A 13,036-nucleotide genomic window follows, 5' to 3' on the forward strand; every position below is an offset into this window, starting at 1 on the left:
AAAAAATATTTAGAGGTAGCTTTGCGCTCCAACTTTTCCACGTATTTTGTATGGGAAAAAACAACTTTTCGTGGAAATGGTATGAAATTCTTGAAAATCAATATTTTTCGATAGAAAAACTCTGGTTCTCTTCAGGCGACTTCCAATAACAATATTCAATTGTTATTTATTTAACCATTTTTTAATAATAAAGATTTTTTATTTATCCCTCTATTGCATTTTCTGGCATTTTCTAGGGGTTTGGCGGTCCTAAAAAATACACTTACTAAGAAAAAATGGTTACAAAAATAATTGGGTTTTATTATTGGGAATCAATCTCCCGATCGAAAAATATTGATTTTCAAGAATTCCATACCATTTCCACGAAAAGTTCTTATTTCCCCATACAAAATACATGGAAAACTTTGAGCGCTTTGAGCGACCTCTAAATATTTTTTGATTGCAAAATAAAAAAATATGGGGTATACTTTTTTTCGATATAGAACAATCCTTGGGGGTGAGAGCATAAAAATTCCAACTTTATTTATTTTGGACCACCCTAATGTACACACATTGCATGCATGCATGAATACAAACATACATTGCATATATACGAAGCATGTGTACTAGGGATGTTAAATTTTTCGCTTTTACGATCGATTTTCGGGATGCCGTTATCTCAATCCCAGGATCCCGAGATTAGTCCCGGGATTTAGATATTCATTACTTTTCAACAACTTAAATCGAAAAATTGCTTCTATATTGTTTATTTTATTTATTTTATTTTACAAGCATTTTTGGAACACCCTAATGTACATATCGATGGCTGAGTGGAAGATCGACCTATCTCGGCAGCCAGTTCAAACACACCCTATCTCAGAAAACTTTTCAAGAACGCCCTATTTCAGAATTTCATTGAAAAACACCCTATCTCAGAATTTGGTTGAATAACGTCATATCTCAGTTCAAAAACGCCCTATCCCAAACGAAACTACATTGGAAATAAGCTGAGAAAGGGCGTTTTTGAATCGTCAGCTGAGATAGGGCGTTTTTCAATCAAATTCTGAAGTAGGGCGTTCTTGAAAAGTTTTCTGAGATAGAGCGTTGTTGAAAAATTTCCTGAGATAGGGCGTTTTCGAACTGGCTGCCGAGATAGGTCGACCGTCCACTCAGCCATCGATATATAGTTATATGTGCATATGTATGTATACCAAACGCAACAATGAGAGTAATTGCAAAACCAAATTATGTAATTTTTATTTTGTGTAATTATTAAGTTATTTTTTTTTTTGTTTTCATGAATGGTTTTTAACCGACTTCCAAAAAAGGAGGAGGTTATCAGTTCGTCGGAATATTTTTATTTATTTTTTTATTTTTTATATATGTTACCGCATAACTTTGGACCACGTCAACCAATTTCGATAATTCTTTTTGCATGGAAAAGGTAGTGACACAGAGGTGGGCCCATACTAATCTGGTTTAGATCCGATCATTTGATCATGAAATATATATATATATATGTATGTATATATATATATATATATATATATACATACATATATATATATATATTTTTTTATATGAGAATTGAAGTCGGTTTTGTTGTTTGCTTAAAAATTACTTGCTAATGTTTATTTTCTACTTTGATAATAAAATATTGTTGTAAGGAATCATTAATAACTTGTTAATTTTAAGAGGTAATTTCATTTTTGATATCCTAATATGTAGATAAAGCAGAAAAGTCGAGCCCTAATATGAATTTGTAATATTTTTCCACAGTATCCACATGGTTTTCTATAGCACATATTACCAATTACCAAGTTTGCATATACATACATATATAATACATTTAAATACCTAAATAGGGGTTTTTCAAAATTTAGCCGGCTTTTCCATTTCATTCTTTTTAAGTATGATATCTAGCAAATGTTTGCGAATCATTCCTGCGAATTTCGCCGCACTCAGCTGCGCACTCTATGCAGAACAAAACCCATTTCAGCTAGAGCAGCGATCGGCAGAGAGAGCTTTCTATTCACGCGCCTATACAAAATATATAGAAAGCTTAAAAGAGCTTTACCCGCGGGCAAGACGGTGCCCATCATCGATATAGAGTCAATAAGATTCATTTAATTTATTTTCTCCCATGCCCACATTTGAAGGACCAGGGTCGTTTAACGGAGCCAAAATTATTAAATACAAGAACGAAACCTCGCTGACATGGATAAAGGAAGCAGTAAAAATGCTTCCAAACCTGTGGGAGGGGCATCCTTGGAAATTGTCGACAGGAGTTGCATCCCATAGATAGGCGAAATGTAAAGTCCGTCTACAACAATGGCAAAATTCCGGCGTACCGAACGATGATTGGAGGGTTTTACATGTCGCTAAGGCAATAAATACCGAGGGTGCCCAGCACTACATCCTCCAAACCAACAAGACGGCAGAGAACATTCTATACGAAAGGATTGTAAAAATGGCGTGGGGCATGGGTAGTGTATTGCCTCAAGAAACGCCACCCAACCACGCTCAAAACGGTAGAGGTGGAAAATAATCTAGGCCTAGACGAGATCTTGGACGTCACTCTAAACTAGGGTTGCCAGATTTTTTATGCGCGGAATCAGTATGTTAGACTTTTTCATGCTAAAACAATCAGTACATTTCAGTACAATTTTTATTCAAAGCAAAATTATGAATGTAAGTAACAGATAATACTTTAAAATGCCAATATTTTGATATATTATATAAATACAAAATTTTATTTAGAAGCCGGTTTCTCTCTTTGCGCAAGGAGGAACATCTTTATACCTAAAATGTTCTCAGTTACTTCGTTTGAGTGTGGTATTGAAAAAAAATTAGATATTTTTTCAAACTGTGAAAAAGTACCTCTATTTAAGGACTTCATCTATATTTTCTCTTGCCTTAAATTAATTTTTTCAACTACGCAGAAACTTTGAAAGAATAAAAAGAGTATCTAATTCTATGTTTTAATGCAAAACGCTTTTTCAATGTCAGTAAATTGTGAAAAAAGAGTTGTAAGTTATAGGCAATAGCCATTCGAATATTCAAACTCGAATAAAAAACGTCAGCCTTCTTTTTAAATAATTTAAGCTCCATCCTATTATCGCAACTGGTACGTAACGCCTCCACGATATAACCTACGTGATGTGGAGTGGGTGCGCTGGATAACGCATCCAACCCTGGGAAGAAACCAGAGCTCAATGCAGGAGGTCCGAAAGATAAACCGGGAAGCGGCTACGCTGTGACCTTAGTCCAAGAGCTCTGGATAGCCTCGGGTAACAAGATCTCAGGACTAACCTCACAAAACGACGTAACATACGCCCAAGCGCAGGCAAAGTAACTGCTGTACTGATTTAAATAGTATAGACCCTTATATTAATACTAAAATTTCGACAGATGATTTAACCTGGGTGACACTTTAGAATGGAAAGACTGGACCACTACTTCTTGCATCAAGCTACATGTGTCACGAAAAAGATACACCCTCGTCCGAGCTCCAGAGGTCGGTCGAATCAGCTGACAAAGGCAGGCAAGCGCTGGTGGTAGGATCCAACGCAAACTCGCATAACACTGTTTGGGTGAGCGCAGACATCAATTAAAGAGGTGAATATTTACTAAATTTATTATTTAAAGTAGTCCAGAGGTAGCAAACCCAGGTATTGAACCGACACATGTTGGACCCACCTCGATGTGAATCTCTTAACAAATGAAATGATACGGGCAGATAATTGGAAGGTGTTAGATACACCATCATTCTCTGATCAGAAACATAACGAATTTAATATTGCTTTCTCCCCAAATTCCAAAATAACAACCCTGAGGAACCCCAGAACTACAAACTGGGATCTCTATTGGAAGACTGTAGAGGGGCAAAGATTCGAGATAAAAGAGCCCAAACACGCACGCTGAGATCGAAAAGAACGTGGTGTTAATCACTACAGCTCTCAGCAAAGCATACAAAATTGCATGCCCTCCTAAACGCAAATCCAAGCTCCGTAGTAGAACAGGAAACTTGGACAGCACAGGCGCGTAGTACGTGAGCTCTTCAAGCTGTAAGCTGTAAGCTGTATGTAAGCCGACCATAAATTCTGCTGGGAGAAGTATAAAGGGCTCTTAAACAACTATAAGAAAGAAATCCGTAGGTGCAAGAAGCAATGGTGAAAGGACGGTAGCATGGAGAAAACAAACGAAGTGGCTAGGTTAAGAAAACTGCTGTCCAAGTAACAGTCGACGCCAATGCTAATACGCAGAAACGATGATAATTAGACTGAAAGCTGCGAAGAATCGCTGGAGGTGCTAGTCGATATAGACTTTGCAGGATGTGTAGACGTGACAGATATGGAGTCTGGAAAAGAAAACGTGAATGACATCCCTCCCAAATTATTAAAACAAGCAGGATTGAATGCGCAATAAACAGTTTTGATCCATCCAGTAGGTCACTCACGTGGTGATCCAGTGGCAAGAGGCGATATGCATGGGATGTCTGAGGCTGGACTATGTGCCTGTATACCAGGTAGATTCGAGAGTTGTGTTCATATCCAAGACAGGTAAATCCAACCCTCTATACTCGAAAGAATACAGACCCATCAGTTTAACTTCATTCCTCCTAAAAACGCTCGAGAAAATTCTAGATATTGGCGAACTAGTTTGGAAATAGCTAGATGATTGGCCAGTGCTTTACTTAAGTGCAGCTTGGCTGTCAGTGAAGACACGTAAACCCATTCCCCTCCTCCTGTTTTCCACCGCGCAGTCCATGGCCTTAAGGGTTGCAAAAACCTCAGCCTGGAAGACCAAAGCCCAAGATAAAAGTGAAGCTTATCCCCGTCAACTTCGATGAAGACCCCAGATCTTGACCCAGAGTCAGTTTTGGAGCCATCAAGGAAGATTAGACAATATGTGAGTCCGGGCTCAGTGCTGGTATTAGCTTCAGGGAATTCAACATTATATAATATCCTCAACAAAGGTAATGGTGGCGTACTAACTTGTGATATTAAAAAAGGAAATATTAATAATCATAATAAAATTATAGTTCAAAAAACTAAAACCTCCCTATTATAATTGCCATTCGTACTGTCATCAGGTATGTAACTTGAGAATGGAAATCGCTGCATCTTTTAGGCGCATCAATATTACATAGTTACATCCCGAGCTAATAAAAGGAAGGTAAAAGGACTCAAGTACTCAGATCTCTGCCGCCAGCAATTTCCGCCTCGTCCCACTCAGTGTTATATCAACATCCGTTTCTTTTTAGTCTGAAGGTGGCACAGCAGTACGTCAAGAGCAGCGCGAGGTGATGTAGAGAAAGCTCCCGTACTGAACCCGGCAATTGTTGTTTGAAGCTTAACAAGAAGACTTCCCACGCTATTGATTGAGAGTCTGTTCCACCATACCACCGACGCATAGCTGACTATGGGTCCGACCATAAAGGTAAAAGACTCAGAGGATTCTCTTTGGTGACAGACCCCACGTTTTGCCAAATACCTGTTTACATTGCCACAAAGCTGCCAAGGCTTTGGAAGTCTTGTGTTCCACGTGAGGTTTTCCAGATAGTTTTGTAAAAAGAATTACTCCTAGATACTTCACTTCAGGTTTCCAGTGTTTCCAGTGAAGTGCAGAACATTAATTTTGGTTGGGCTAGTGGTGAGTCCATTTACATCGCACCAAGTGTTTTATTTGCATCAAAACTCAAAAGATCAGACTAGCCTACGAACATAAAATAAAATAAATTTAAACTGATCGGACAAAAAAGATACATATTCAGTATTGTATGCGCTTTCCTGCAAATAGACGGCAGCGATGGGCCCGTGATCAGAAACTACCAGAAACCAGAGCAAAAGGGAAAGCCCACCACCTTGATGACATCGCCTGTTAACTCCGCACGTGACATATTGACCTCCTTCTGCCTGAATCCTGATGACCCGCTGCGCCAGCATTGAACGAATCCAATTTACCAGTACAGAATCTACTTCATGCCGTAGAGCAGAATTGCACATGCTGTCGATGGTGGCATTGTCAAGAGCACCCTCAATGTCTACAAAAATGCCTAAAGCAAATTATTTTCTACTGATTGCATTGCTAATTCTGGCCACCAGATTTTGCAAAGCCGTCTCATAGGACTTCCCCGCCTGATAGGCATGTTGATGCATAAACAGTGAAAGTGATGAGCGCGCCTTCCTACGAATGCGCAACTCTACCAACCTTTCCCGACATTTTACCATAAAGGATGTCATGCTAACAGGTCTGTAGCTTCTGGGGCTAGTATAGTCATCCTTACCAACTTAGGTTATAAAGGCGACAACCACCGCTCTCGTAGGTTGTGGGCAAATGCAATCGACACTGTGAAAATCTTTTTCAAGGTCTCCAACAAAAGCTGAGCACCTTCTTTACGTATTATGGTTGCGGTATCCTTTGCCTCAAATGAAAGCCCAATTAAATACCTTAACATACAACTGGTTTATTTATTGGTCATTTTAAGTTCGCTAATTACACGTGTGCTCGTGGCCAAATTTCAGGAAAAAGGGAAGAGTATTTGTCAGAGATAACATGACATTGCTATCGGTTCATTATCTTATCGATAACATTATAAGCAAACAGTGTTGTAATCTAAACGTATTGAATAAACTTCTTTACATCTAACAGCGACATAAGATTGTTTCCGGCTATGTGATAGTCACCACATAGTCAAAAGACTCAATAGCATATCTTATGGCATGTTCATTCGCCACAGTTCTGGAAATAAACCAGTTGTACCTTGACGCAGGAAAGTGAGTCTCTAAAAGAACAGAGAGAGTCTCAATCATAGTCTACGTTAAAGAGCCATCAGCCTTCTTGAGTGATCCCAACGATGTGGATTGGTCCTTCTTCAGAGCTTTTACCAGCCTAGTAGTTTGACCCAAGGCATCCATCCCGCGGCAGTATTCTTTGAAGGAGCCCTCTTCGCAGAGCATATTCGCCTGTTTTGTTATGTTTGCGTGCAGCGAAAGAATTCCCAGTTCATCACTAAAATTGTTTTGAGGACCCGGTTTAGACGTTTTTCCGATTCACCCCTCAACTTATGAAGCCCCTTGTTCCCCCAGGGAACAGGCGTACTGCTAAGAGGTGGGACTAGGACGTAAGGTAGCGGTTAAATCAACTTCTGCCTCATCAATGGCTTGAGTGCATCGTGTCCTAGATGCCGTCGTGGTTTGGTTCCCAAGCTCCTCCCTAAAACAGGGCCAGTCCGTTTTTTTACTCTACTCTAAAGAGTGAAGCCTGTTCCCCTTGTTCGCTGTATTTTTGCACCACAGCCTTGAGCCTTCCCCAGTTAGCTTGCGAGAGGCATTCAATCACAATGGTTCTACCCCTCTCCTCATACCCATGAGCATTGGCTCCAGTGCCAGAGGCAATGAGGGTCCGCATCAAATGCATTAGTCATCTGCCGAGTCGAACCCGCATTCCCAATTACGGCAATGTGCGGAAGGCCTTTATTGGCGTCACAACTATCTTACGAAAGACTTTTGTCTTGTTTAAAGGCATGCTCTAGACTTTTCAGTTAAGGAAATTTTTCAAATTTATAGTTTTAAGGAAATGAAGAGGCAAGTTTGGCCATCATAAATATAATTTTAAAGCAGTGGTACGTCAAAGCCGCTGTATATTATAATTTGCTGTACTATTAATATACATATGTATGTCTACGGAGTTGTAAATCTCATACACCTCACCGCAAAATATTGATTCTCTTGTAAAAGTTTTTACATACGCGATACAATTCTGCAGCTCTTATTATATTCTCCAGCGTTGGATTTAAGTCGCTAGTGCTGGTCGTATAGAACAACGCCATTTTGCGCACACGCATTAGTTTCGCAGGGCTGCCAAATTCAGAAACCTCGGCGCATAAACAGCTCCTTCCGCGCTAATTGCCTAGAATAATATTTATATTGTGACGGGGGTAGCGCTCGTAAGTGCGTTCCAAGAGGCTATGGAACCCACTGCGATGCACGACAGCGCTCGGCGACGAAGCCTCTTCCACCACAACCCCAACATCGAACTTTTCCTGCTTTACATCACAGCTATGTAGTTCTGAGGACATCAACCCGCATTCTTTTTCTTCTTTTGCCTTTTTTGGCGCTGTAACCGCTTAAGCGATTTTGGCCGAGTTCAGCAAAGCACGCCAGTCGTTTCTCCTCTGTGCCAACTGACGCCAATTGGAAACGCGTCCAAGTGAAGCCAAGTCCTTCTCCACCTGATCTTTCCATCGCAGTGGGGGCCTTCCTCTCCCTCTGCTACCACCAGCGGGTTCCGAGTTGAATACTTTCAGAGCTGGAGCGTCGGTGTCCATTCGAACGACATGACCAAGCCAGCGGAGCCGCTGCATTTTAATTCACTGCACTATGTCCATATCGTTGTAAAGCATCAACCCGCATTAGGCATCCGGAAACTCCAGGGGTATGTCCTCAAATTTCAGACCTTGAAACGTTTGCCGTAGTCGTTACCAAAAGGAGAGCATCTCATCCGCGGCGTTACTATAACTTCCATTGGAAGCGGGGCGGCAGTCCCAAACTCAGCGCATAACGTCCGGATATTTATGTCAACGTATTCTCTGGGAAGCGACCTGTTTGGGAGCGAATTAAAGTTGAGGAGGCCAGAAACCTCGTGTACGCTGGGTTTGGGTCGCGCAACATAAAAAGAGCAGAGGAACCACATTTCCCGCTCATTCAAGTACCGGCACCGAAGAAATAGTCGGATTTCAGCGAGTCTGAAAGAACAACTGGTACGATGAGGAATCTCACGTATTTAGCTGCAGAAAAATAGATGCCGCCGAACGATAAAGTACCGCTAGGCGACTTACAGAATGATCCACGATCAGGACGAACTCCTGCACTAAGAAAACAAATTAACCACATTCTCCTTGTTTCAAGCTAAAACACATATGATTTTTATACCCGAGCGCACTTATGCACAAGGGTATTATAACTTTGTTCACATAACGGTTGTTTGTAACAACCAAAACGAGTAGAGATAGATATAGACAAATGTATACATAAATGCTCAGAATGAACAGATAAATCGATTAAGCCATGTCTGTCCTTCCGTCCGTCCGTCCGTCTGTCCATCTGTCTGTCTGTGTACATGATAACTCGAGAAAAAATTTATGCTTTTATGCAAGGTAGGTTGGGATTGAAAAGGGCCGACATCGGACAATAACCGCGCCCCCTCCCATGTAACGATATTTTCGAAATATGCAAAAACTACGATGTTTACGTAAATACTGGATCCAATTCGTTGGAAGTTGGTAGGCGAAGTTGAATTTTGGCATAAAAAAAGAAGGTTATGAATTTTTTTGAAAATGGGCACGGCACCGCCCACTTATGATTAAATACTGTATCTCTGTAGTCCCTTCACCAATCCCCACCAAACTCGGTACGAACATTGCTGAGAGTCTCACTAAGAAACCCTTTGAAAATTTTTGAATTCAGACAAGAACCACGCCCACCTCCCATATAACGGTAATTTACAGAAATGCGAAAACTGCTATAAATTAGTACCTATTTAAATTAATTTACTCAAAAGCGATACACTACAATAACCTCTCAGCAGAAAATGCTAGTTAGGAAAATGGGCGCCCATATTATATATATGTGTATTTCGGTAACCGATTAATCAATTTCTACCAAACTCGGTACATTTATCAACCTTGGCTCAAAAAAGCGATATATTGAAAATTTTTTAAATCGGACTAAAATTACCGTCACCTATCATATAATGGTAAATTTCAGAAATACGACAATTCCACCAACTTACACCAATCTCTTAACACAAAATTATTGGTTTTTGTAAAATGGGCGTGGCACCACCCACTTATGACTACATTCATAAGTGTATATTGATAGCCCTTTTATCGATTTCCACCAAACCTGCTCCCATTATTTCAATATCTCATAGCATATTATCGAAATTGTTTGACATCTGGAAAAATATTTCTGCTTTTCATACAGTTTACTGAAAGGGGAAAAAACGATATTTACTACGTGCGCCGGGTATATAAATTTCGGCTTCGCCCGAACTTATACTTCTTTACTTGTTAGGTAAAAAATTAAATATAAATTTTCCAACGGTGCTCCCAATGCGTTCCTGCGCCTTAGGCAGTTTTAAAGATTGCTAATGCAATTTCGTTTCCAATGGCTGCAAGTATCAGTGCTTCCTTTGTAATATACGAAAATTAGCGAAATGGCCTCAATGGTAATAACCGAATTTTGGAAACGATTTCACCGTTGTCTGCACAACGTTGCGATGCGATACCGCTGCACTGATATGGTTATCACTTTTTGATCCTTTTGTAATGGCTGACACAGTGTAAACTTTAATTAGAGGGTTACCGCTGCTGGCAATAACAACAACGAAGGTGCTATCTCGAAATTCGGGCGAAGTAGAATATTAACGCTTTCATTGCATCAGCTACTGCTATGCGCACACAGACACATAAGTTTCAATAAAACTTTTTAATTTCCACACTATTATAAAATTGAACGCCCGAAAGGTCATGAAAAACACAAATTTAAATAATTTTGTATATATAATATATATACGTATTATGCATTTTTTTGATTCTCGTTGAATATTTAATATAGCGAAAGCTTAAACTTAATTCTAAGTGTATATATGTAGATACGTGTGTGATCAACCCAATAGTGATCCCAGTAGGCCACCAGAACCTCCTAACAAGCCACCAGAACCTCCTAACAAGCCACCAGAACCTCCTAACAAGCCTCCTAACAAGCCGCCTTGTGCGCCACCTGGCCTTGGAGACTGTCCACCAAGTCCACCCAATAAACCACCCAAAACATTGCCAACTAGCGGGATACCATTCAAGTTTATCAGGCAACTAAAAAGAGAAGAAATATATATAAAAATTAGTCACAAATGTACTGCAATGATTATCGCTTTTATAACTAGTTAATAAAAATTAATATTTAGATGCGGTTTCAGAGTGGCAAGTTAACTCACGTTATAAATTAACGGCCAAAGATGAGTTAGCTCGCATTGCGAGAACGGCTCTTATGGCGGATTTCCACTTGACATTGAATTGACAGAGATTTTAATGACAAAACTAGGTATTAAATATCCCGTAATTACCCAAATGACAATCTGTCCGTTTCCTGTGACATTTGGGAATTTTTTGACATTATTGTAATTTCAAAGCCTAATGGAAACTCGGCATAATATTTTTTGTTTCATCCATTAAGTTCTGAACACATTGAAAACGACGAGCTACGGACCACAGCTTCCAATTTATCATCTTCATTATCTAAACGCTTTGTCGATGGCGACATGATTTCTTTGAACGCGGCAGCGACATCATGAATTTGTATGAGTTTGACATAAAAGAAGAGAAAGAACCTTATCTGTCGCCAGAAAAATAGAAACAGATCTAATCTGGCCACAACCACAGCCGTCGCGTAGCCCGGTCGTCGCCAAAATAATTATCTACATAAAAGCACGTGTTAAAATAATTTGACAGCTGTGTGGTTTGTAGCTCGTCGTTTTCATTGTGTTCGGGCTATTAGACATAATTTATTACTTACCGCAGATCCAGACGTAGCAATTCTTGACAACCCCATTGGCGTATGCACTGTGGAATAAAGATGTGTATATTAAAATTTCTCGAAGTAAATCTCTATAAGAGGATACATAAATGCCTTTGTTTCTAAGTAGACAAGTTCGGTACATATAAAAAAAATGATGATCATAAATTAAAAAAATTTCTTTATTCTTGTCTTGAAAATATAGAACAATTTCTGTTAAATATGTTAAATATGAAGCTAAGGCATCTGAAATTGTTATTGGAAAGTAGTAGATTTTCAACTACATAATTTGTTGGCCTCCACTGGCTCGTTGTGGGTATTTGGGTATTACAAAACATAAAAACTATGAGTATAGCAACTCTGTGAAAAATGTCAGCATTCGATAAAAAAAAATACATCAGTTTCCTAAGGAATATAAAGCTCGACGGTGCAAAATTGCTATTTTAAGGCTGCTTACGGCCTTTGCTCTTTGTTACTGTCTATGAAGGAGAGATTAATTTAAACCATCTGTGCCAGAAACTTTATGGTGCGCTCCTTTCTTAATGATACTGAGAACTCTACGCTATGTGCCTCTACTACACTATACCATGCGCTACTTTCTTAGTTGTCGACCCATAAAAACTTACCGCCTTCAATTCTTCTGTGGGCTCAGGACAGGTGCCCTGTAGGCCTTCGATATTCTCAGTACTGATTGTTGGTCTAATGGCAGGTACACCCCATGGCAATTGTGGCTAAAGAAAGTTTAACTATTTGTAAATGGATCTAAAGCTTGAAAGGCATACTTACAGTTGCTGCTACAAAGAATGTCTAAAAAGAAGAATTAATTAAGTAGTGACATTCGAATGTTTATAATTTCCAGTAGGCAAAAAAATTTTCTTACCATGACAACCAACATCAATGCAAAAACTCGGAAAACTGTGCGCACCATGTTCACTGAATAGATCTTTGTTCTGTTGAGAGTTAAAAATGATTCTGATGAAGTTCGCTCGCTCTTCTGGTTTATATACTAAATATTTCGATATTTTTTGATACATTCCTTATTATGTACATATGTATGTACAGCAGTTCATCTGTAATCCGTAAAAACCCGTTGTATGAACACAAGATAACACCGTTTATTTTACGTATCACTTGCGCCGTAAGATCAGCTGATTTCGAGACTGACCTAGCGCAAGAAATCGTAGAGCTTTTATTTAAGCAATATGTAAACGAAATGAGGAAAAAAACTGCGCCTAAAAATCCAAAAAATTGTTGTAGTGCATAAAACATAGTACTAAACCCGGATTATAGTTATTTCAAGGTTCTCGTTTCTGTTTGCCAATTGGAACCACATTTCCATGACGGTGATATAAATTATTTTTAGAGAGGTAGGAATGCACTAACGTACATATTTATATACTTACTTTATACATATGTACATATGTATGTTGCCATGCATTATAGCATTATAAAGTTAAGTTAAAAACAAGATTAAGTTGTAG

General features: G+C 39.3%; 1 protein-coding gene across 1 annotated transcript; it reads right to left on the reverse strand.

Moving 5' to 3' along the window:
* Positions 1-10,533: 10,533 nt before the first annotated feature.
* Positions 10,534-12,526, reverse strand: LOC108376243 (DNA topoisomerase 3-alpha-like). The gene is made up of 5 exons (XM_017632434.1): positions 12,436-12,526; positions 12,342-12,362; positions 12,182-12,286; positions 11,556-11,602; positions 10,534-10,855 (listed from the first exon to the last, which is right to left on the reverse strand). The coding sequence occupies exons 1-5, from the start codon at positions 12,481-12,483 to the stop codon at positions 10,651-10,653; spliced, it is 426 nt and encodes a 141-aa protein (XP_017487923.1). The 5' UTR covers positions 12,484-12,526; the 3' UTR covers positions 10,534-10,650.
* Between the last annotated feature and the right edge of the window lie 510 nt (positions 12,527-13,036).

This window comes from Rhagoletis zephyria, unplaced genomic scaffold, assembly GCF_001687245.7.
Source record: "Rhagoletis zephyria isolate East Lansing unplaced genomic scaffold, Rhagoletis_zephyria_1.1 Rzeph_scaffold_10105, whole genome shotgun sequence".
Taxonomy (NCBI): domain Eukaryota; kingdom Metazoa; phylum Arthropoda; class Insecta; order Diptera; family Tephritidae; genus Rhagoletis; species Rhagoletis zephyria.

Coding starts and splice junctions, on each gene's coding strand:
- LOC108376243 (XM_017632434.1), bottom strand. CDS start 12,483: ATGGTGCGCACAGTTTTCCGAGTTTTTGCATTGATGTTGGTTGTCATG. Junction 12,363..12,435: donor CATTGATGTTGGTTGTCATG/GTAAGAAAATTT, acceptor TCTTCTTTTTAG/ACATTCTTTGTAGCAGCAAC. Junction 12,287..12,341: donor CATTCTTTGTAGCAGCAACT/GTAAGTATGCCT, acceptor AACTTTCTTTAG/CCACAATTGCCATGGGGTGT.